The sequence below is a fragment of the Peromyscus californicus genome, unplaced genomic scaffold (genome assembly GCF_007827085.1).
Source record: "Peromyscus californicus insignis strain IS unplaced genomic scaffold, ASM782708v3 Scaffold_3__1_contigs__length_106647218, whole genome shotgun sequence".
NCBI classification, from domain to species: Eukaryota; Metazoa; Chordata; class Mammalia; order Rodentia; family Cricetidae; genus Peromyscus; species Peromyscus californicus.
This window is the reverse complement of record NW_026294551.1, coordinates 97622278-97648887: the sequence shown is the minus strand read 5'-3', so window position 1 is coordinate 97648887 and position 26610 is coordinate 97622278. Positions and strand designations below refer to the sequence as shown.

Sequence of the window (26610 nt, the reverse complement as noted above, 5' to 3'; positions counted from 1 at the left end):
CCGTTGGAAAAAAGACCAACGATACAGATCTATTTACACAAGGAAGGCTGAAATGGGGTGCACTTACTGAATGCTGAACCTGATCAGGGAAGTCGTAAGTCCCACTTTCATGAGGTCTTTGAGCAGTTTCCTAAAGAAGAGAAGAGGAGGAGACATGAGAAAGGGAATCCATACACTTGTGCTGTGTTTGCGGGCAATTTCGGTTTTCCTATGCGTGCCACTCCAGTTATACTAGCACTAGCTGCTTCTAAAACAGATCCTGACTGTTTTAGACAATAAGACAATAAGAAAACAAAGACTAAGTTCCTCAATGTGTTTATTAAATCTTTACATCCTCCAGCATGTAAGGTGTGACTATTTTGTCAGGAGAGGCCACTGGGCTCAGAGTGTGAGTGAATATAATGCATAAAGACTGGAACTTGATCACCAAATCTGGAGGCCTTCTCTGCTCTGCTTCTCTCTTACACTGTGATTGCTGGGTCCCACACAGTCATAGGGAGTTGATAGTCAGGGCTCATATTATAGATTTCATAAATGGAGCTAAATTCAGCGAAGCAAGTCCTAAATTTCCCTTTAACTCTGAACGTGTAGTACTCTATGGCGACCAACTGAATGATAGTCAGACATGTAGAAGGAGTGATGACCTAGGAGTGTAACTCCCTTGCTTAATGTGCACAAGGTCCTGGGTATTAGCTCCAGCACTACCAACAGAAAAATAAACTAAAACAAAATTCGTAGGACGCAGACATGAAAAGGTGGTCACTTACAAATAAAAATGGCCAGGATTCACTAATAGACTTAGAATCTTTTCAGGGTACCCTAGAGTAGGTTGACTATGACCTGCTTCTTCCTTGGAGAAAAACAGAAATAACAGAAGCAGAACTGATTTTCAGGGTTCTGGAATCCCAGTTCAGGGATTACTCAATTACTAGGAAACAGTGTCAAAATTTGCATGAAGACAGCAATTCACAGGTTTCAGATTTAATTTTAAACATTATTTGCAGACACATTAAGAAATACACCATTTCCTATATGTGCTTCTATACATGTGATGGAAACAGGTATAGAAAATGTTCCAGTTTGGTGAGTCTATGAGAGTTGATAAATTAGTGATCAAGATCATCAAATGGTTTCAAACTGTTGGGAAGAAAGTAGAAATGTAGAGATACCTGAGAATATACAGAGCTCTGAAGTGATAAAGGGTGGGAGTCCTCCTTTTACTTTATGTTTCTATTTAGGTAACATCTTTTAGCCAGTGTAAAATCTCATGAACGATTGAACAAATGTCCATTTACCTATTCATCCACCCCTCTACCCATCTATCCCCCCACTCATCTACTCACTTATCCATGCATCTATGTACTATTCTTCCATCTGTCTGTCTTCCATGCATCTATCCATATACCTCTGCATCTCAACAAACATGAATCTATCCAAGCTTCCATCCATGCATGCACCTATCTGTCCACCCACCCACTCATATTTACCCTCCCTTCCATTTGTTTATACCTATTCATCTACCTAACCACCCACTCATTCACTCTTCCATCCACTTACTAGTCCTCCATATGCCTAACTGCTCATTGCCCATTCAACCATACATCTACCTTTCCATACATGTTCATTCACTCAACCACATACCCACCCACCAATCCATTCATCTAACCAACGCACCAACCCATCCACCCACCCACCCACCCACACATCCATTCCATCTATTCATACCATCTGACCACCCAGACATGTATTTATCCATCCATTCATTTACTCACCCATCCACCCATATATATATCACCTACTCATCCCCCACTCTTCTGTCTATACACTGTGTATTCATCCACTCACTCACTCACCCATGTATCCAGGAATATATGTACATATTTATACATTTTCTACTCACACACCACCTATACATCCATGTATCTATTCATTCCTGCATCCCTCTGTCCAACCACCCATCTTTCTTCACACTCACACCCAATCATTTACAAAGATCCTACTATTAACCCCTCAGCCACTCTGCCCTGCCCACTGTCACTCAGCAGTTAAGAACAATTATTGCTCTTGCAGAAGTCCCTGCCTCAGTTTCTAGAACACATGTAGTGGCTTATATCACCCCTAACTTGAGTTTAACAGTATGTAATGCCCTCCCCTGACCTCTGTGGATACCAGGCAAGCACACAGTCCACATGCATACATGTAGGTAAAACATTTATACACTTAAAGTAAAATAACTAAATATAAAAAAATAAAAATAAAAGAAAGTAACTTGACAGGAAGTTGAAATCTGGAAGATAAATGGTAACTAGATGAACACTATCCTGGAAGAATGATTGAGACAGTTCAGGAATAAACAGTCAACTCACAGGATTCTTTGAACTAAGTAGGAAGACAGTCTAATTTCTAGGAAGAGAATTACCTTGAACCCTTTGTATCTCCCAGTTCTGTATGCAAATTCATATGCATCTGCCTACTTATTAAAAGCAATTGTCTCCTGTAGTTAGTCTCAAGCTTCCATTATGTTCCTTCCCACCTTCCAGTCATTTCCTCTGTCCTGCAGTGTACTTATTCACCATAACACCCAGCTATGTCCAACTATCGAAAAGATAGAAGGCTTCCTTCCTCTTCTGGCCCTTTGATCAGGTCCTTCTCTCTTTCTGAGCTTCCTCCACCTGGTCAAATGTGAACTCATTCTTCATTGGCCACCCGAGTGCTCTCTGTAGATTTCATTGGCCCTTTATACTTATTAAATCTTTGGGAGGTCCCTGTGGCTGCTTACATGTTCCTTTATCAGAACATGATTGCATAATCCTTCTAACTCTTTGTGGACTTGAACCACTTAGAGCTAGAGAACTGAGGCAGGGTTTAATTGCACACCATAGCTTTGTCATCTGGCCCAGTGCCCAGGCACTTACCAGCTGTTCACCATATTGTATAGTCTAAGAAGCAATTCCTCACTGACCCAAAGCATTACAGCGTCAAGGAAGGAAAGTGACCTCCATTCCAGGAAAAGCTTTACTCTGAGCATCATGGCCTCATATTGTGTTCCAGTGTGTGGTTCCCAGGTAATAGCAATTAATTTTATGTCTGCATATGCCTGCTGCCCACACCTCACCATCAGTTTTCAAACTCAACCTGAAGTTGAATTTAATCTTACATTCCCTCTTTTCACTAATGAAAACATGTCAAATCCTCTAGGTAGACGCTACATAAAAACAAAGGCAGAGACTATTGTTATGAGGTGACAGTAGAAATGGTCATTTACAAGGACACAGACAGCACAAAGAGACAAGATGCTTTCTACAGTTCTCGTAGGAAGATATAGATTTTGTGTGTGTGTGTATGTGTGTGTGTGTGTGATGCAGATGCGGGTATTTTGCATGCATGTGGAGGCCAGAGGTCAGCCTCAGGTGTCATTCCTCAGCTGCCCTCCACTTGGTTTTTTGAGACAGATTCTCTTCATTGGCCTGGAGCTGGCCAATTTGGCTAGGTTGGATGGCCAGGGAGCCCTGGGGATTCACCTGTGTCTACCTCACCTGTGCTGAGATTACAAACACATGCCACCATGCCCAGATTTTTATGTGGGTTACAGTGACAAAGTTCAAGTCCTCATGCTTGCACAACACACACATTCCCCGTTCAGCTATTTCCACTGCACAGCTTTTTTAACTGATGATTTTTGCACACTCCATAAAGAGCAATGGACATCCAGGGAGAACCTTAAGCCTCAGAGGAACTGGCTGGATTTTCATCCTATTGAGACTACATCAGGGATGACGAGCTAATGTGAAGAAACCTTGAAACACTCACCGGGCATCTGGAGGTGAATGCACATTCATGCATTAGCCACTCCTCCTCTGCACTCCATCCAAAAGTGAAGACAAAGCAGAGGCATGATTATTTCCAAGACACTGATGTTGGTGACCCCTGGGCTGCCAGTAGGTACTTTAATGTCTAAACAGGGCTGGTTCCTGTAATGTTTTATGCTTCCATAGACTCTGTTATCCACTGCCTCTTGGATGCAGAGGTACTATTTCCTCCCGTCTCCAGGCTTGCACTCCTAGTCCTGTACAGTGCAGCCTGGCAATCCTCACAAAACACAAAGGCATTACTTGATCATTTGGATCTTTTATCCATCACTTCTTGATTTATTTCACATTATTTTATGGCATGGATTTACACCTTGCATAATATAGACCTGGACTCCAACCTTACTTATTTATTTAAGAGGACTTGCATGTTTGTGCATCCATTAATTCTGAAAGGGACTTCGCCTGCCACAGGGAGGTCACACATGCCTTGACGTTGACCTGGAGTGCTGGTCACACCTAATCAGCTCTCACATGTCACTACCTCCTTAAGGAAACACCTTGCACAGTGGCCTCAAGAGCCCATTATCTTTCCTTCACAGTACATTGCAAGCTTTCATTTTACATTTAATTTTAAAAGCATGCCTGTCCACCACCCTGCAAGCTGAATGATGGCCAGGGCAGCATGGTTTCTGTACATAATCTGAGTTCTTGCTCTGTTGAGAATGTCAAAGATATGAGGGGCATTTGCCAGTATTCACCCAAGGAAGGAAAGTCAGGAATAGAAAGAAACCGAGGACGGGAAGAGGGAAGGAAACATGGGCTCAGTCACCTGAGACAGTCTCTTTGTGTGAATGTGTACATGTGTACAGGTGTGTGTGTGTGTGTGTGTGTGTGTGTGTGTGTGTGTAGGTACAGTGTGTGTGAAGGTGCATGTGCAGACCAGGGATCAATCTAGAGTGCTGTTTCTCAAAACACTGTCTACCTTGGTGGTTATTAGTTCATTTGTTTGGAGTCAGGGTCTCTCACTGATCTGGAACATACTAGTTCAACAACACAGGCTAAACAACATACCCCAGGGATTTTCCTGTATCTACTTCTCCAGTGTTGAGATTGCAAGTGATCTCCTCCACAGCTGCTATTTTACATAGGTTCAGGTCTCCATGCTTACAGTTTACTGAGTCTCCTCAGCCCTGAGATGGCTTAGCTTAATTATCAACTTGATTGGATTGAGAAACCACAAGTCACTCCTGCCCATGCCTGTGACACAGGTAATAATGAGATCACAAAGGCTCTGACCTAATGAATAGGTTAGTCCTTGATAAATTCAGAATCTGGTGGCATAATTTGGAAGTGTTAAAAGGTACGAGGTAGGGTCCAGTTGTGGAGAAGATAACCTGAGTTTGTCCTGGTGCTCAAATCTTGCCCTGGCCTCACCCTGTATGCCTTTTCCTTTACTTCTTGTATTTAAGGGCAAAGTTTTACTCCCAAGTACTATCATCACCACCAAACTCCACTATATACCTCACCTCCTCATAGTGGGCCCAGAGTCTGTACAGGTGATACCTCTATTCTGTTGTTTTGCTCAGGCTTTGGTCACAGTGACTCAATTCGTCTTGTGTCACCATAACCAAAACACTTGAAAGAAACAACTCAGAGGAGAAAGGCTTTATATGGAGTCAAGGCTCCCAAGTATCTCCTTCCTTCTTGATGGAAAAGGCGTGGCAGAGAAGCTTAGTCCATGGTGAGGAAGTGTCAGGCTGTCTAGCTTAGTCAGGATGGTAACTGATGCTGACTTCTTGACTCTGTTACTCAGGATTGAGCTAAGCAGAGCTAGAATCTGGCCAAAGCAAGGCTCATTTTTTTCCTCCCAGGACTTTGGATACTATGTGTAACTTTATTCAACTTCTACAATAGATAACTCAAAAATCATGAGGCTACTGTTCTCTGTCATTTGTGCAAAGAGGAAAAGAAGAATCAGGTAGACTCAGAGCCATGAGCAGAAGTAAAAAGAGGAGAGTGAGGAAGGAGCACAGGAGCAGGCCTGTCTTACTGTCCCATCAATATGCCCATTCTCAGGGATTAGAACCACCCACCTTTGGTGCTGACATTTCCTCCAGTGCCACAGAGACACGGGCATTGCACACATGACCAAATATTTGGGGGCAGCCAGAGACTGCACCAGATCCCCTATCTACTCAGCGTTCAGGTAAACTAACAGGGCTTGAGCACAGCAATGATGTTCTAGGTGCTCCCTCTCCATGCTTCACAGCAGCTCCTGTTTACACACGGGTGTGTGTGGTGATATTTTATTTGTGCTTTAATAAATGAAGTTTGCCTGGAGATCAGAGGAAATAGCAAGCCATTTTAAGTAAACAAAGAAGTCAGGCAGTTGTAGCACACGCCCTTAATCCTATCACTTAGCAGGCAGGATCTCTGTGTGTTCAAGGCCACACCAGGGAACAGAGCCAAGCGTGGTGACACATGCCTTTAATCCCAGTACCAACCATAGAGTTCTGGAGGCCTGTACAGACAGGAAGTGACAGAGCTGGCCAGGAAGAGGACATGATGTAGCTAGACAGAGAGCAAATCAGATGGCAGAACAGCAAGGCATATAAGCTTGGGTAGACAGGAAGTCGCTCTCTTTGGAAGCTGTGGAATTGGTGAGGTTAGGTTAGCTCGAGGTTTGTCCTATTCCTCTGGTCTTTCTGTCAGGCTTTAACCCAAATTTCTGACTCTGTGTTTTTTATTTATTAAGACCACTTAGAAATTTGTCTGTAGGTGTGTACAAGGGAACTGTTTGGAATGCACGAGAAGCTGCATCAACAGGAGCACAGGGTCACAAAGTATTCCTGCCTAACAATTTATGATAGGCATCTGTGTGATGGCAGAGCCTGAATTCTGACAAGGTCAGTATTGATCAGATCTTGGAAGGAAGACGGGTACTTCAGCATCCTTAGGATGGTACCAGGCATCCTTAGAGTGATGCTGAGCAGGCTTAGAATGGAGCTGAGACAAGGAAAGCTGGTGACTCCCCGATACAGAACAGGAGGCTGCCTCCCAGTGACACTAACACATTGTGACTGTCTGGTCTGCTGAAGCCGGCTGTGCGTAAGATCTAGCGTGACCTGGGTTCTCTGCGGTCAGAGTACCCTGAACTTTAGACTCAGACCCAAATTATCCTTTTCCTATGGATTATTGTCTAAAGGATCCATGGACAAAGAAGCCCCTCCCACTGCATTGCACAGAACCAGGACAGCATTAGTCAGGAGCTGACTTCTTTCAATCAACTCTCAGGGCTTTCCCATAACCCCACACATATGTGTGGTCTCTAGACAGAGAGTGCCCCAAGGAGTTGTTCGCTGATGTTTATTTGCTGAAGCTAAGAACAAAACCCAAAAGCCAACTGTTCTAAACACAACCAGAATGCCCACACTGCCTCATGTCACTTTGACTTCACAATCTCCTGTCACTGGTCCTGCCCTGTGTCCCTCTGTCTGGTGGATATGCAGTTGAATTTCGCATATTTGGGGAACTCTTGATGACCCCCCAAGTACATGAGAGCAACATCTTCCTTACTTGTAGAAACCAGCAAGCAACTCAAGGTTTCACAGACATCCAGCTCCATGTCTGTCTCCTTAAGAATCAGAAGCATCTCAAAGCCCCAGGATGTAGATGCAGAGCTGACTCAGCAAAGTGCTTGGAAGTTCTGAGTTCAGTTGCAGAACTCATGTAAAGCTGGATACAATGATGCTCACTTGTAATCTCAGTGCTGGGAAAAAATGAGACACAGAAATCTCTGGGACTCACTAGCCAATCAGCTTTGCCCACTTGATGAGTTATAGGACAATAAGGATTCATCTCAAAAATAACCCTGAAAGCTGTATAACTACAGAAGAACAATATCCAATATTAACCTCTGTCAGGCATACACATGTAAAAATGAGAGACCCTGCCTCAAAAAAACAAAGCAGAGGGGACACTTGAGCACAGCACAGCACCCAAAGTTGACCTCTGATCTCTACATGCATAAACACACTTGTCTATACACACTTGCACATAAACACACTTTTGAACACACATTTGCACATAAACAAACACACATGTGATTTCAAACACATACACAGATGTGTGTGTGCACATGTGCCTCAGGTTGTTTTGTAGTACTCATGAGTGACATCACTGCAAGGTATTGGACAGACTTGGCTTCAAAGTTCCCCCATGCACTGATTCTTGAGCAAGCTGCATGGCATCTCTGAGCCTCAGTTTCCTCTCACATAAGAGTCAACACAAGGATTCCACAACATGATTAGCTGGTGCTGCTGCTGATTATGTGTTCATCAAGCTTACATCTGAATACAGTCGAGTGCTATGTCATCTCCTTCAAGTCCTTCCAGTAAACCAGGTGTGTGTGTGTGTGTGTGTGTGTGTGTGTGTGTGTGTGTGTGCGTGTGTGTGTGTGTGTGTGTGTGTGTGTGTGTGTGTGTGTGTGTGTGTTCATACATAAGCAGTTGTGTGTGCATGCATGTGGAGACCAGAAGTGAACTTTGGAAGTCATTCTCCAGTGCTATCTTGCCTTTTGAGATAGAGCCTCTCATGCTGACCTGGGGCTCACAAATTTAGCCAGGCTGACTAGCCAGTGAACCCTGGGGATCCTCCTTGTCCCTGCCTCTCCAGTACTGGCATGACAAATGTGCACCACCACACCTGGATTTTTGGTGTGGGTTTCTGAGAATCCAGCTCAGGTCTCCACGCTTGCATGGCAAGAACATTATAAGTGGAGTCACTCTCAAATCAGTAAATAAAGTTTTAATGTGACAACTCTATATTAGGGGCCAACACAACACCTGGTGGATACTAGGTGCTCATGAAAGATTTCTGAAGACAGAAAGCCCAGGAGAGACCTTTCTTACTGATGTAACACAATGGTAGCTGCTAGCTCAAGGTGGGTTTGACTTGTCATTCTGTTTCAATGCAATAAATGTCAATTAGTCTGTCTGATGCATTTAATACAGTGGTAATCACTCACTTAATGGGGGTGTAGGACTGACTCTAGAGGCTCAGTATAAAGGTTGCCCCCACTTTAATTTCTAAGGAAGCAAACTTCCGCTCAAAGCTCCAGGGACCCCGAGAGCCTGGCCATATTACACCCTTATGCACCCCACTCATGTTGGTGTGTTTATTTTCCTGTCTTGGCCTTACAGGAGATTTCCACTGTTTGGGCTGTAGGGTATGTCCTGATTAAAAAGAATCCTCCCAATTACAGTTTGGCACGAGACTCCTGTCACACACTCTGCCACCAGCCTCAGCTTCCCTGTCAGCAATAAGCATTTGCGGTGCCTAACTGTAAATGAAAACCCAAGGGGTGAGTTTGGGTCCCCAGCTCCTGGGCCATGCCAGCTCTTTTAATTTGCACTGTCTGTCAAAAGGATGTGGTTGTGTGCATACTCCAAAAAATCCCTCGACTGGATTCAAGGCCAGAGAGAACTAGGTATGAAAGCCATCTCTGGGAAACGGCATTTGAACCCACCAGAGATGACAGGGTTCACAGAAGGCAACAGACCCTTTTTTGTCAGCTCCAAACTTGAGCAAGTCCCACTACGAAAAGGGAGCTGAACTCCAGGGAAATTTCACGGCATCTTGATATTATTTTTCTATTGAGCACATAAGACAGAACCCTGATTCAAAGGAAGTCACCAAAACACTTTGAAAAGAAATACACACACACAACCTCTGATTATTTCAGTCTCTGTAAAATTAAAACTTCCTGGAGATGGGGGAGAAGGATGAGGTACGTGGTTTAGACTAGGAAGTAAAGTGTGGGATGTTTCCTTTAATGAGAGAGGTGTCACGGCTCAGCGCCGGCGACGCATGGAAATGCTCACCAAGTGGAAGAGTGTCGCTGGGAGAAGGCTGAGCAGAGGTGACTCAGGAACAAAGATGACAAAACCTCTGGTGGGCCTCTGTGCCTCGTGTCTGTTTTTCCCTTGCTTATTTTGTGTATGCGCATATATTTTCGTGCGTTTACACATATGTGAGCAAGTGCCTTTGCAAACACGCAAGAGCATGTGAGGGCTGGAGACTGACATTAGGCTCCTTCCTAAATTCCTTCCATCTTTTTTCTTTCTCTTTTTCTTTTCTTTTTTTGTGCAGAGACCCTCACTGAATCTCAAGCTTGCTGACTGGACTAGACTGTTTGGCCATTGAGCCCCCGGGTTCCCCTGTCCCTGCTCCTCAGCACTAAGATTGCAGACACACACCACCTTCTTGGCTCTTATCTGGTGCTGGTGTTTGAACTAAGGTCTTTGTGCCTGCACAGTGAACACTTCACTGACTGAGCTATCACTCTAGCTCCCCACATAGCTGTCTGTCTAACAGTGATGCTTGTCATCCCATTACTCCAGAGTGCCTGGCTAAAGATTCTGCTTTTAGGCTCAAGAGAAATTCTACAGCATCAACTGAAGAAACTACTTCTATAGTTGAGTCAGGCTCTGTGAACTTCTGTGACTAATGGGATCTATGGAACAAATCATCAAGGAAAGAAGAAATCAGAGCTAGGCAGAAAGGCTGTTCCAGTCCCTACAACTATGCCCATTGAGTGTGAATATAGATCAGGGCAGAAGACTAGGGATTGTGGGTTGCCTCCACCCAACAAGTAACCCATTGGTTTGTCAATAAAATTATATTGGGACATGAACATTCATTATGGCAGTTTCCCTGCTACAACATCATACACTCTGTAGCCCACAAGCTCAACAACGCCCTCCACACAGCTCTTTGTAAATAGGGTCGGCCAAACTCATGTATGGAGAGTTAGATAGATTCACACCCAGGTTTCCGAGAACCTATCAGGTGCATCCAAACTTTTGAAACTGCTGCACAAGACTGCCATCTACAAAGTCATGTTCAGGAAGCATACAATCGAGTTTTTAAAAAGAAAATTTCTGCCCCTCAACCAAAGAATGGATAAAAAAAAATGTGGTGCATTTACACAATGGAGTATTACTCAGTTGTTAAAAACAATGACATCATGAAATTTAAAGACAAATGGATGGAACTAGAAGAAATCATCCTGAGTGAGGTAACCCAGAAAGACAAACATAGGAAGTGGATATTAGCTGTTAAGTAAAGGATAACCATGTTACAAAATCCACAAACCCAAAGAAACTAAGTAACAAGGAGAGCTCAGGGGGAAACGCTTGGATCTCCCCAGGAAGGGAAAATAGAATAAATTTTATGGGTGGGCTGTGGGCAGGTGGGGATGAGAACAGGAGGGATCAGATGAGGAAATTGGGGTGAGAGTACTGGAAGAGATGACCGGAAAAGGGGAGCATTTTGGGGTGAGGAAGAAACCTAGTGTAATGGAAACTCCCAGAAATCTACAAGCGTGACTGTAGCTAAGAGTCCTAGCAATAGGGGGTATGCAGCCTGAACTGGACATCTCCTGTTACCAGGCAAGACTTGCAATGGGGGCGTTGGGATACCAACCTAGACACATAACCTTCAACCTACAATTTGTCCTGCCTACAAGATGTGCTGGGGTAAAGGTGTCTCAGGACTTGTAGGAATGGCCAACCAATGACTAGTCCAGCCTGAGACCCAAGCCATGAGAGGGAGTCCATCCTTGTCTCTGCCTGGAGTGCTAAGACCCAGAGGAGGGGTAGCCCAGAGACCTAAGATAGAACCAAATGTAACTGGCAGATAAAATGTCAATATAATGATATTCTACTATACTCATACATTGATGCCTAACCCAATTGTCATCTAAAGTCTTCATCCAGCAACTGATGAGAACAGATGCAGAGAGCCACAGCCAAACATTAGGCAGAGCTCAGGGAATCCTGCAGAAGGGGAAGAAGGATTGTGGAGCCAGAGGGCTCAAAGACACCACAAGAAACACACAGAATCAACTAACCTGGACTCCTAGGGGCTCATAGAGAATGAACCAAACACCAGAGTCTGCATGGACCTAAGCCAGGCCCCCTGCATATATGTTACAGTTGTGTAGCTTAGTCTTCTTATGGGACTCCTAACAGTGGGAGGAGAAACTGTCTCTGACTCTTTTGCTAGCTTTTGTGACCCTATTCCTCCTACTGGGTTACCTTGTCCAACCTTAATATGAGATGAAATTCCTGGTCTTACTGCAACTTGATATGCTGTTTTTGGTTGATATCCATAGGAGCCCTGCCCCTTTCCGAATATAAACAGAGGAAGAGTGGAGAGGGGAGGGGCTGGGAGGAGAACCTGCAGTTGGGATGTAAAAATAATAATAATAAAAATAATTTTAAAAAGAAAACTCCAAAATCTCTCATAATATCTTATGTGCATATACAGTTTTGTGTTGGGCCCCATTCATGGCTAATCTCAGCCACATGAGACCCAGGGCCCATGAGTTGGATATGCCTGGAATAATTATAATGCTGATAGTCTAAAACTGGTCTTAATGGCTCTCAAATGTAATCTTAGCACTCAGAGGCTGAGGCAGAAGCATTGCCATGAATTTAAGGCCCATCTAGACTACAGAGTGAGCTATAGGCCAACTTAGACTATAGAGCTAGGGGAAGGGTCAGGAGAGACCTCACAGGAACTGGGGGAAATCATGGGATATGATCAAAATGTATCATATACACATGTGAAATTCAGAAAGAATAGATATAAAATACATTTAAAAGCCAAAAGGTATGGAAATTTATTTTATTTGAATATGCTTGTTCAGGTTATTACTAATTTGTTTATATTATGAAATAAATCTAATACATTGTAAACTCATCATTGTTCAATAATGTATTATGTAATAATCACTATTATATCTTCAAAGAATTGTAAATTACAATCTAGTTAGTACTGGGTTATCATAGCTCTATTATTAAGATATAAGTAATATAAATTACTCATTACCCAATAAACAGTGGGCAACAATAAATCAGTAGCAGCCAGCCACTTGGCACTTTACATAGAGAAGTGTACCCAAGCAGAACCACCCTGAGTCAGTCCCCTTTAAAGGCCACATTGGTGACTTTCATTTAGTGGGAAGTAACCTGAGGGATGAAGGGTTCATTTTGACTCCCAGTGTCATGATGAAGGAGACATGGCCCCTGGGGCTCTGTCCCTGGTATAAGGAGCCAATAGCAAGTCCTGTTATTTCAGAACAGCTAAGAAAAGAGAGATCTGTGGTGAGAGCCAATGGCTGGAACATATCTAGCCCCACCTCTAAGGCCCTATGCCTGAAAGCTAGACTCAAACCCAAAAGGTGCCACAAGCTTCCAAAATCATGCCTGTGGGAGACATTTCATCTTCAAAACATAACAAGGATGCTGAACTTGGTCTTTCAGGATCTGAAAGAACTTGCCCCAGGTCTTACAACTTGGAGGCAACGCACAGTGATCAAAACCCAGTTGCAAATGGCTCTCAAGTTCAGATCTTTAACTGATATTTAGTCTGCCTCAGCTCTGCTGTCCAGAGTGGCTCTGTGCTATGGCCCCAGGGCTTATTCTCACATCACTGACTTCACAAAGCAGTGTCCTTGCAGTGCCCTATCCCAGTCTCACTGGGAATACAATCTCACAATTCCTGTCTCTAAAGGGGAGTCTTAGAAAGGCCTTTGATTCCCTAGAGGGAGGAGCCAGAGTAGGGCACATTAGGGAAAAGGATTTGTAAATTCCTGCAGGCAGAGTCTTAGGTTGAATAAGAGATTAGGTGACCACTCTGGGCTGGCTATGGGTCTTACACAGAGTCATTGGGAGATGAAAACGCTCCTTCCATGGACCACAAGAAGGGCTGATATATCTCCAGCAAAAGACTTGAGACTCCCAAGAAAATATTCAGGAGCTCATGTGGAATGAGCTGACAGAATCCAGCAGTGTGTGCACTGGTGATGCTTGCACTCAAGACAAGCAAAGCATCTCATTTGTAAAGAAATAATAATAAAAAAAATTACCTAAAGGAGAAATGCAAACCTCTGCAAGCATTGGTACAAGGAGTTACCCCCCTTCAAATGCATGAGCAATAATGAACAGATATAGAGGCTCTTGCAGCCCCGTGATCTCCCAGAGATGAGCCTGAAGGGAAAGGGATGTGCTGTGACTCCTGTCCACCTCTCACCTCTCAGCTCTCATACCCCCTCCTTATCACATCTTGCCCTCATCCATCCCCAACACAAGTCTAAGGACAAGCTCCCGTGTCGTGCCCATCCACATTGCTACAGCACAGCAAGACAGAGGCATCTTTACATTCTCAGTCCTGACAGACTGAACGCTCCATAAAGACTTGAACTCAAAGGGGCTCTTACCCTCCAAAAGGCACTGCACCAAACGCAGCTCTTGAAATATGCCCAGTGTTTACCACACACTGGCCCCACGGACAATGAATGAGTGAGCAACTCCAGGACCAACCCACCCCTGCATCCCACAACAGCTCTTCACTGTCTGTCATCCTCAAGCGACTCTTCCTTTAAGCCCACCTTCTGCCCTATGTACAGCTCTCAGAGGTCAGAGAGAACACAAACCATGACTTTAAAGACCTGAACAGATCCAGGAGTCAGAGTCTGGCCTTGGAAGTCATACCCAAGTGAAAATCCTCATTCAAACACTTCTAGCTGTGTGGCTTCAGGGACATAGGTCTCTACCTCAGTGCTCTCATACATAAGGAATGAAGATGACTCTCATAACATTCCTGCAATGCTTACACGATATAATGCACATGGTTCTTGAATAAGGCTGCAGAATTGCTAAAATCTTATCTAATCAATTGTGTCTTGAGTCCTTCAAAATTGAAATTGGTTTTAACAAACAATAAAGGGCCAGCTGGATGGCTCAGCAGGTAAAGGCGCCTGCAGCAAAGCATGACAAGACCTGAGTTCAATACCCTGGGCCCATATGGTGGAAGGAGAGAATCAATTTTCGTAAGTTTTTGTCTGACTTCCATACATGCACCACACATGAACATCTCTCTCTCTCTCTCTCTCTCTCTCTCTCTCTCTCTCTCTCTCTCTCTCTCTCTCACACACACACACACACACACACACACACACACACACACACACACTTGTTTTTAAAGCAATGACAGAAACTCCTGTGACCGGAAGGAGTTCAGTAAATATCTAGTCAGGACCAACATGAACATGTGCATACGAGTTCATATGAAGCAATAACAAAGGTGAGAAAATAAAAAAGAACATGGAGACAAGGGCCACCCATTGCTTGTCTGCCCTGTACTCACTCTGCCTCTGTGCTGTGGGCATCATCTCAGAGTCTCTAACAATGTATGATGCTCTCAGGATACTAAGGATTGGGGCAGATCCCACTTTAGCTAGACCTGATCCCCAGGCTGGACAGGTTTAAGGACAGAAAATTTTCATTGCACGTAGCTATCTTGGCTGTCCCCAGAAGGACATGTCTGCATGTGGGAGGAGTTAGGACATACCAGGACACTGTTTTGAGGTCTTACCAAGAGGGAAGTTGCCACACAGAGAATCATTTGTTCCTAACCAGACCTTTAAGATTCCCCAACATCCTATGCATTTTCTGGCCCTACTGTTAGAGAAGGACACTGTGAGGGTGAATTTAACAGGTCAAAAGGAAACTAGTTAGGGGTTGATCTTATCATGGCTTGAAATGACCCCTTCTAGGTCCTGTTTGCAATGTTTGCTCCCTGGCAAGTGGTGCTCTTTGAAAAGGCCTTTGAAACTTCAGGAGGTAGGTGTTGACTGGAAGAGTGGAAAGTGGGCTTTTGAAGGTTAGAGTGCTTATTTATCTCCCCTTCTTTGCTTCCTGGCCCAACAACTCGTAAAGAGCCTCTGTGCCATGCTCTGGTCATCATGAATGAACAGTCTGGCTGTACCATCCATACCATAATGGACTGAAACCCCCTATAACTGAGTCAAAATCAATCTCTCACCCACCCACCCTCAAGCTGATTCTTTAGGTATGGTGATACATACCTAAACAGTGATACAAAGGTATTAGACACCACCATGCACAGCAAGCTCCCCCAACTGGTGACACTCTGTGTCAGGCCTGAGACTCCATGGAAAGCAGTCTCCCGGAACCCTTCACCATCACTTTCTTCCATTCACAAGTTTGGGTAGGCTGGGCGCTGAGCTGCCATACACCCAGGAAGGTGAAATGGAGAATTGATAGAGTAACGAGAAATCTCACCAGAGGGCAAGTCACAGACAGATTTACAGAGCTGGGGTAGAGAACACATCACGGGAGTGCAAGGCACCATGGTTCATTAATCATCTTTTACTTTGAATCTATTTCTCAATGAAAAGTAGCTTTCTTTTTCTATTATCAAGATGAATGTGTCAACAATACACAGTTGCATAAACCAGACTATTGGGAGGAGAGAAAGAAAGAGACACAAGTTTTTTTTTAAGGCAAAAAGAAAAGCCTGGGTACATAGCGTGATGTATTTGCTCAGATTACAGCTTTATTTACACCACTGAGAACACTTTATTTTTGAGCTTCATAACTCATTGCTCCAGGAAGGAAAAGAAACTAACAGCATCTGCGTTGACAGGAAGAGAGAAGACGTGCATGAAGAAAAACCCATCCTCCACCTTGTTGGTCTCAATATTTTGAAGAAAAAAATCTATTTAACATGTGTTACACTCCGGAATGACTTATTACCTCATTAAATTCAGACCTGAGAAGATGGCTTAGAATAAATATGTCCCTAAAATGATGGGTTCTAAGCTACAATATGTGGACATCATTTTTTTTTCTCCAGAGAGAGAGAATTGGTTTATCAGAATTCATTCTGAGTTAGGAAAAGTCTCCCAACTGCACTTCACTTGAAAATTCAAGCAGGTCTCATCATCCCAAGAATGTAATCTCAAGGAAATTCTAACTATCAAGCAAGCTTCATGCAGTTATTGTTATGGTCACAGTGAGAAGCATTATGTCCTGGTAGCATCAGTATGGCCGGATCTGCTCCCTTGCATGGGAGACACACAGCCCTTTCATAAACATTTCTGCATACTGTCCCTGATAGTCATATTTTTAAAGACATATTATTGCATTTTTTTCTTTTTTACATCTAAAACATTTTTCCTAACTCTGTTGCTCAGGAAACTAGAAGGCTTCAATTTTCTTCCAAGTTAATCACTCAAAGAGACATGAGCTTTTATTCATTTCCTGATATAACCTACTTGCTTCATCTTCATGGCTTGATTTAAATCTCTCTGAGCCCCCATTCCCCTTTTTTTCATAAGAAAGAAGTTGTGGGGACGTTGGAGAGGGCCCAGCAGCTGAGAATGCTCACTGTTCCTGCAGACAACTGGAGATGGTTCTCAGCACCCAAGCCAGTTCAAGGAGATCTGACTCCCTCTTTGGACCTCCACAGGCAATTGTACTCGAAATACATGTACAGAGATAGACAGACACAAATACACATCATTTAAGTGAAAAGAAAAAAAAAGAATCTGAAACTTCTTATATTAAAAAAAAATGTCTTTCCTAGGTGGAAGTTGTGGCTCACACCTGTGACTCCTAACACTAAGCTAAAACATAAGCATTGTCATGAGTTCTAGGCCAGCTGTCACCACACAATGAATTCTGGCCACCGTGAGCAATGGTGTGAGATTCTGTCTCAAAAAAATAACAATGAAAAACCTTTTTCCTTTGGCCTTTTCAGATTATATGGCATATATCTTTGTTTCTAAGAGTGGCACTCAGTAAGAATAAGAGCAAAGAGACCCCACATGTATCCATTTTAGCCAAAATCAATATCCAGAAAGAAAAGAACCACGTGCTCTGAGAATGAATTCCACTGCCCTGCCACCCCCCAAAAGAAAAATAACTAATCAAAAGTTCAAAAATCACATTTGGTCAGAAGATAGTATTTTTAATGAGAGTATGAAAACTAAATGAATTTTGGAAGATAAAATAAAAATCACGATAAACAATCCTTCACGTTCAGCAAAGAAGAACCAAGCCATTTGGTACAACATTCCCGAAAAGTGGACAGTCAAATGAAGGGAGCACAGCAGACTCTGCGTCAGTGTGACTCACACCCTCTGGGATCCACTGAAAGGAAATGCATCAGCTCAGAACAACGGAATAAAGAGTTCAGGAAGATCAGAGTTGCTTGAGGAAAGCACTAGAAGTTAAGTCTGGGGACTGGGGAGATGGCTGAGTGGGTCAGAGTACTGCTGGGCAAGCATGAGGAATTACATTTGAATCCCCTGTAACACCAGCATGGGGTGGGAGACAGACCCCAGCACCTGTGACATCAGCATGGGGCGGGAACACAGACCCCAGCACCTGTGACATCAGCATGGGGCAGGAGCACAGACCCCAACACCTGTGACATCAGCGTGGGGTGGGAGCACAGACCCCAGCACCTGTGACATCAGCATGGGGCGGGAACACAGACCCCAACACCTGTGACATCAGCATGGGGCGGGAACACAGACCCCAGCACCTGTGACATCAGCATGGGGTGGGAACACAGACCCCAACACCTGTGACATCAGCATGGGGCGGGAACACAGACCCCAGCACCTGTGACATCAGCATGGGGCGGGAACACAGACCCCAGCACCTGTGACATCAGCATGGGGCGGGAACACAGACCCCAGCACCTGTGACATCAGCATGGGGCGGGAACACAGACCCAGCACCTGTGACATCAGCATGGGGCGGGAACACAGACCCCAGCACCTGTGACATCAGCATGGGGCGGGAACACAGACCCCAGCACCTGTGACATCAGCATGGGGCGGGAACACAGACCCCAGCACCTGTGACATCAGCATGGGGCGGGAACACAGACCCCAGCACCTGTGACATCAGCATGGGGCGGGAACACAGACCCCAGCACCTGTGACATCAGCATGGGGTGGGAACACAGACCCCAGCACCTGTAACATTAGCATGGGTGGGAACACAGACCCCCAGCACCTGTGACATCAGCATGGGGCGGGAACACAGACCCCAACACCTGTGACATCAGCATGGGGCGGGAACACAGACCCCAACACCTGTAACATCAGCATGGGGCAGGAACACAGACCCCAGCACCTGTGACATCAGCATGGGTGGGAACACAGACCCCAGCACCTGTGACATCAGCATGGGGCGGGAACACAGACCCAACACCTGTGACATCAGCGTGGGGTGGGAACACAGACCCCAGCACCTGTAACATCAGCATGGGGCAGGAGCACAGACCCCAGCACCTGTGACATCAGCGTGGGGTGGGAACACAGACCCCAGCACCTGTGACTTCAGCATGGGGCGGGAACACAGACCCCAGCACCTGTGACATCAGCGTGGGGCGCGAACACAGACCCCCAGCACCTGTGACATCACCATGGGTGGGAACACAGACCCCAGCACCTATGACATCAGCATGGGGCAGGAGCACAGACCCCAGCACCTATGACATCAGCATGGGGCGGGAACACAGATCCCAGCACCTGTGACATCAGCGTGGGGTGGGAACACAGACCCCAGCACCTGTGACATCAACATGGGGCGGGAACACAGAGGCAAGAGCTGCACTCACATGCAGAGCCCAGCTCTCTGGCTACATAGCATTCCTGAAAGGAGAGCTTCATGTTGAATGTCTCAAAAAAATAAGGCTGACAGCAATAGTAGAGACCCTCAATGTCCTGCTTTGGCCCGTTCTTATGCACATACATGCATACTTACTACACACACACACACACACACACACACACACACACACACACACACACGGGGGGGGCAGTGTCTATTGTGGCATGCCACATGTGCTTTGAAAATATACTGTGGAATGCTAAGTCAAGCTGACATACATATCCTCACATACCAATGTGAGGTGTGGACACTTACAATCTATTCTTACTATTCTCAGTGATTTTCAAGTATGGGAGACTATTAACTATGGCCACCAAAAGCTACAGTAGGTGGTTATGGACCCATTCTTTCTGCCTGAAATTTTGTGCCTATTGATCAGTATATCTCCAAATCCCCATCTCAACCCCGACCACCTGACTCAGCCTCTCTGAGGACAACTTCTGTAGATTTTTCCACTTGTGAGACCACAGGGGAGTCATCTTTCAATTTACTTCACTCAACAAAGTTCTCTGCCTTCATCTATGCGGCTTCAAATAACAGGGTCTCCCTCTGTTTCAAGCTGAATAATAGTGCATTGTGCCTGCATGTGGGTGAGGGTGTGGGGGTCAGTCCTGGTAAAACCACTTGGGCGTCAGTCATAGACTCTCAGTATGTTAGCCCGGACTTGGCTCAGGCTCAAAGTCCTCCTGCCTTAGCTGTGCCAAGTGCTGGGATTCTTAGTATATAATGTACTTGATTTGAAGCCCTTTATTTTGTTCTGAGACAGGAACTTATGCATCCTAGGCTGGTCTTGAACTTATCATGTAGCTGAGAATGACCCTGAACTCCTGATCTTCCTGCCTCTACCTCCCCAAGTGCTAAGGTTATACCAACTACCATGTTTGGTTTCTGCCATGCTAGGGCTGAAACCCAGGCCTTTGTGCATGCAATGCAAGCCACCAACTCAGCTACATGCCCTGTCCTTTGATTCCATTTTTCTATGGAGAAAACTGAGCTCAGAGAGACTGGCTCCCTGAAGACATGTGAGCAGTGACCTTAACTGACATCATTACCCACACTCCCAAATCATGCTTTCAGCCTCTCCAAGTAAGTGAGTTTCAGCTTGGTCAGGCAGCCATTAAGGGTGCATTACAGAGGTCTGAGCAGAGGAGCAACCTGTTCTGACCTGAATATTAGGGGGGATCGGACTGGGGAGCAGAGAATGGCCGGAGGCCAGCAGTGGAATCAGAGGCCAGGAAAGGCACTATCAAATGCAGCCAGCCTCTCTGCTTGCTTATTTGTCTTTCTTCCTCTGCTGCCTTAGAGGCTTTGGACAAGTGTCTTGACCTCTCTGCGCCCCAGTTGTGATAGCTGTAATGGGGAAGTCTGGATGGCAACACTGGCTCAAAGTTCCACCAAGAATGATACGCAGAGAATTAAAGCGGACTACTGAGTCATAGTCACTTCACAATGGTTCTGGCAGTTTCATCATATCCTAAGGTAAAGATGCAAAGAGACAAACAGAAGGCAGTCGGACTCCAGGTCCATCGGACTCCAGGAACCTGTACCTTCCGTGTCTTCATAGTACGCTGCCTGCACTATACCTCAGGGTGACTCATCTCACACTTGGGCCTGTGGGCTTCAGTGGTGAACATGCTGCACCAGGGAACACAGAGGATCATTAAGGACAGACACAGCATGGGGGTGGGGAGAGACCCCATTCACATCTCTCCCATCCCTTGTCCACACCTCAGAGTCCATGGACAAATCTCTCCCCTGGTGTTTGAATCTCTGTATTCCCGCAGGGAGAATCAGACTGCAATGCCAAACTGCCAGACACACCCTTCAGGGAAATGGCATGAGCAAATGCCAAATTACGTGGACATCTGTACCCAGTGAGTGTACAGATCCTCCAGGATTTGTTTCCTTTAAAAAAGAAATAACCCCTGGACACCTTCTCTCACAGTTGGTCACTCCTGAACATTGTCTGGTAAATTAATGCTCAGGGTCTTTCTGCTTTGCATTAAGTACTGCTGCCGGTGTGGAGAACAGGTCTGAAGGGATTGCTTGTGTCTGGTGCTGACAGAAGTATAATCATCAGCTAAAGGCAAAGCTGGGGAGATTGGTAGCTGTGTTGCTTGGGATGGCCAAGCCTCCCCCAGTTCTTACACTCTAATTTTTCTGAAAACTTGAGCAAAACAATAATTTGTCAAGCAAATGGGCAGAGCTGAGGGCTTTGCTGTGTACCTGTGATGCATGCTAGCAGAATGGGCCCTGAAGATCCAGGAGATTCTTAAAACCAAAAGGCATAATGCAAAGCTGTGAGAGATCCCAGACGTGGTTCAGATTGAATGATAAGCAAGACTGCCTTGAGTTTCACTTCACCCCAATCAGAATGGTTATCAACAAGAAAACAAATAACAAGAAATGCTGGAGAGAGTTCGGAGACAAGAACCCCCACAGATTGCTAATGTGGCAGTAACCTTAAGTGAGCACTATGGGAACCAGTTTGTAATTTCCCTAAGAAACTAAAAATAGAATTCCCACATGGTCCAGTCATACCGGTACCTCCTCAGAATATAACCAAATAATCAAAGTCAGCACACACTAAAAATACCCATAGATTATGCTGATCACTTTTCTATTAACAAATAGCTACAATATTGAATCAGCCATGGCATTCATTAACAGATGAATGGATAAAGTAAATGAGCTTTGTATACAGAATGGAGTACTATACGGCCATAAAAAGGAAAGAAAGCATAGCATTTGCAGGAAAAGTGATGGACATGATGATGTCATACTAAAAATATACTACACTAAAAAAGGCAAATATTTTATGGTTTTTCTCTCTCACGGAACTTAGATTTTTAGACACACACATACTCACTCATGCCCTGAAATTAGAAGAGAGACTATTAGGTCAGAAAAAACAGAAGCAGAAGTGAGGGAGGAAGGAAAGAACAATGGAGGAGAATGTGGTCAGAGAACACAATATATGTGAATGAAAACGGCAGTGTGAAACGCACCACTGTGTACACAAAATAGACACGAGGCTGATAAACACGATCATGACTCTCACTGCACAGATGAAGCTGAGGTGCAGAGTGTGTTGTTACAACACCAGAGGGCACAGACTCGTGAAGCTGAAGGCTGTTTGAGACTAGCATTCTAGCCTGTGTTTTCTTCATGGTCTCTTACACACATACCTGACCACTCTCTTTGGACGTCACTTTATTCAGCTCCAGTCGCCAACATGAGTGCTGAGCAGTGTGTTACACATTCTTGAAATTGATCCCAAGTCAAGACAATGACCTATGAGGTGGGAACAGCTCTCATACCCATTTTCCAGATATGCAAATTAAGGCACCAGGAGACCTTAGAAGGCACTTAGACCTTCTAAGTTTCTGGGGCTACAGCCAGGGTATTGCCTTCCAAACAACATGTTAATCTCCATCCCTCTGCAGACACTTAGCATGAACATCAGAAACAAGGACAGCAGCCTGTTAGGAGAAGGACAAGGTGGACATGACTAGACCCAAAGATGGGGTTTCTTTGTTTCGTTTTTTAACACAGGGTCTCATGTATACCAGGGTGGCCTCAAAACTCTCTAGCAGCTACAGATGACCTTGAACTTCTGATCACCGTGCCTCTGCCTCCCCAATGCTGGATTTACAGGCCTACACCCCCAACACTGGCTTATGCAATGCGATTGAACAAACCCATCATTCCATCCAGCTAGACAAGCACTGTTCTGAATGAGGTACCTCCCCAACCCCACAGAGGAGATTTTGTGGCACCAATAACACAAGCACTAATACAAGTTCCTGGACACAGCATCTCCTCAAGCATAATGCATCCACATGCAAGACCCTGGGCTATGACTCATTCACAGGAGAACGGGTGTCTTAATACTTGTCACCTCTGCCTTTTCATGGCACCCCTCTCCTCCATGGCACCCTACTCCAGAAGTGCACAGAACTGTTAGAGGAAATGGCTGTGTTACATCCACGTCCTGGTGGATTAGCGTTTGGTCCAGGGGAAATTATCAGCACTGAGGGCCATAATCCTTCTCTCTAGATCTCTGCAAACAAAACTGACAAAATGATCCCCAAGCTCTCTGGAGTAACCTTCACATGTGTGGACAGTCATCCCTGCCCATCTCTCCCTGAGAGAGGGAGTCCAGCTGTAGGTAATGTCACCTCCCACCTCAGCCGCACATCAGCAGCTTCACAGGGTGAGACGAGGCTCCTTATCAATAAACACTGTGCAGGAAGCTCTTAGGGATGCAGAGGGGACTGGCTTGTTGCTGCAAATCTCCCACCAGTGTATTAGAGTTTGAAACTTAATATTCAAGCCCAATGGCAACCTTGATCCACAGAGGACAGAACTCAGTAACAGCACACAGAGCTGTGTACTGACAGGCTAAGCACACACACCCCAGGCGAAAAGACTCACTTAAGAGCTTCAGCCACAAGGAGAGGTGAGTGGGAGGGGAGAGGAAGGGGAGGGAAGGATATGGAGAGGGAAAAGAAATTCAGCAGAGATGCAGAAGGTATAAAAGAGGAGAGAGAGGAAAGAGGGAGCCAGAGAAAGAAGAGAGATGAGGGAGGGCAGGGGATAGAGAAGGGAGAAAGAGGGAGATGGCTAGAGACAGGCAAGAAGGGAGGGAGACACAAAGATTTAGAGAGACAGGAAAGAAGGGCGCCCATGACAAGAGATGGGGAGAAGGTGGAGAAGCAAGAGAGAAATGAACCAGAACAGAAATACAGCAGGGGAGACAGACGTATGGACATGAACATAGAGATGGGCATGGACAATGTGGAGAGAGACTCCAAGACATCAAGGAACTGGAGAGGAGAGAAAAGAAAAGGAGAAAGCCACAGAGATAAGAGAAGAGAAATGGAGGGAGAGGGACAGAGGTGGGTAGCATGAGGCAGGGAAAGGATTCACCGTGCAAGCCACCGCAATGGCCACAGATCCCACCTGAAAAGTCCCCAAGCATAATCCAGTAATTTGGTGACAGGAGTGTCATGGGAGTTGGGAAGGAGACACACTAAATGCCCATCTTGATCTTGCCTCTGTCACTCAGAAGTGATGGCATGAAGCACAGTACACTAGCACATTCCTTCTGTTGGGATTTACTGCTCAAAATAAGAGATGTATTCCTGGAAGCCCATATAGCAAAGGGTGAGATGCCTTATGCCACTCTGAACAGCCATAGAAGTACAATTTCCCAAGCATACATTCACCCCAGAGCCAGGGACTGTACCTCCTGACTTCTACTGTGCAACTTTAGAATCTCATTCAGAGCTTGGTACAGAGTAGGTGCTCAATATGTACTGAGAAGTAAACAATTGGTCTGTGTAGTGACACATGCTTTTGCCTTTCAGAAACTTGTAGCTAAGCCTGCTTGATCTAAATTGAACAGGAGCACGAGGGGAGGACATTTGAATGACCCATATACTTAGAATATGTGGAACACTAAGATTTAAAGGACTTATGAAGAAGTTAGAAACATGTAAAACTCAACCTCAAACATCTACCATTCTGGATATTCTTGAGAAAATACAGTCTTTGACCACAGTGGGGATGTGACTCTGCATGGCCCATTTTGATGGTTAAAGAAGCTGGAGGCTCCCTAGTCCCAACTGTCCCCATTGTCTTAGCCATTATATTCACATTGCTTTATGTCAGGTTAAAATACTTAGCCTTGCATGGCATTGCACACCTGTCATCCCAGCACTCAGGCTGTAGGCAGAAGGATGGCCTCCTGTGGACTACCTAGCAAGGTGCTGTCTTATAGCCACATCCTCAACATTGAAACATCCCATCTTGAAGGGAGGTTCCTTTAGACTCAGAAGTAAACAACTCAGAAGTCTCAGGAAGTCCCTGAAATATAGCAGCCTCAGAAGGTTCTCCCTCTTCAAGGTTATATAAGCAGTCAGGCTGCTGAGAAGAAGAAACTTTTCTACCTCCTGAGAGTTCCAGGACTATAACTTTAAAAAGTTATCAGCAATGCTAGGGTGGGCTTTGTTGTTGTTTGGTTTTGCTCTTTTGAGGGGCCATCCACCCAGTTCTCAAATAAATCACACATCAGGCTTATTCTACTATAAATGCCTAGCCTTAGCTTGGCTTGTTTCTTGCCAGCTTTCCTTAACTTTAAATTATCCCATCTACCTTTTGCCTCTGGGCTTTTCCCACTTTCTTACCTCTGTAAATCTTATTTTTACTCCATGGCTTGCTGTGTAGTTGTGTGGCTGGCCCCTAGAATCCTCCTTCTCTGATATTTGTGTTCTAACAAATAAAACTTATCTGGGGATCAGAGAACAGAACAGCCACTAGATTAGACATAGAGGCCAGACAGTGGTGGCACATACACCTTTAATCACAGCACTTGTGATCTTATGTCTTTGCTTAGGAAGGACACACCTTTAATCCCAGAAAGTGATGGCAAGAAGCAGAAAGGCATATAAGGCATGAGGACCAGGAACTAGAAGCTTTTTAGTAGCAGTTCAGCTGAGATTCAATAGGGTGAGGACTCAGAGGCTTTCAGTCTGAGGAAACAGGATCAGCTGAGGAGTTGGCGAGGTGAGGTTGGCTGTGGCATGTTCTGTTTCTCTGATCTTTCAGTTTTCACCCCAATATCTGACTCTGGGTTTTTTTATTAATAAGACCTTTTAAAATTCATGTTATAGGCTACTTCTCTTCTCCTCCCAGTTTTCTCTTTCTATATATTATCTCTGCCTGCCAGCCCTGCCTATCCTTTCTCCTGCCTCACCATTGGCCATGCAGCTCTTTATTAGACCATCAGGTGTTTTGGACAGGCAAAGTAACACAGCTTCACAGAGTTAAACTAATACAATATAAACAAAAGTAACACACTTTAAAATAATTTTCCACAGCAGGGCTTTCTGATAAAGCCTCCTGTAAGTAACCTCTCACCCTTTACTCTTGTAAGAAATTCTAATAAACACACTGGACTTTGGTATTGTCCTTATATTAGTCTATCACTGGTTCCCTATCTAGGTTGAATAGATATGTGTTCACCTCTTCCCAGAAAGTGTTACATAACAGATATTGTCTCAAAAGTACAAGGGCTGTGTTACATCTCAATGACAGCATACTTGGATAGCAGATGCATGGGCTTACATTTGATCCTCATCACTGCATGTGCATAAACAAACAACAAGTAAATAAACAGTGAGACAAAGGCTGCCTTGACTTTATTCACTAAAACATTTTTTTCCTTTATTCTT

The 26610-nt window shown here is 44.8% G+C and overlaps 1 protein-coding gene across 26 annotated transcripts in view; it reads right to left on the bottom strand.

Moving 5' to 3' along the window:
* Positions 1-26610, bottom strand: part of Rbfox1 (RNA binding fox-1 homolog 1) — a 2167575-nt gene that overhangs the window by 1274001 nt on the left and 866964 nt on the right. For 25 of the 26 annotated variants that reach the window (XM_052759361.1, XM_052759367.1, XM_052759363.1 and 22 more), the window contains one exon: positions 68-130. The exons of the other annotated variant lie outside the window; for it this stretch is intronic. In XM_052759361.1, coding sequence (XP_052615321.1) covers positions 68-130 — 63 coding nt within the window. The remainder of the gene's footprint in view (positions 1-67; positions 131-26610) is intronic. 26 annotated transcript variants of the gene reach the window in all.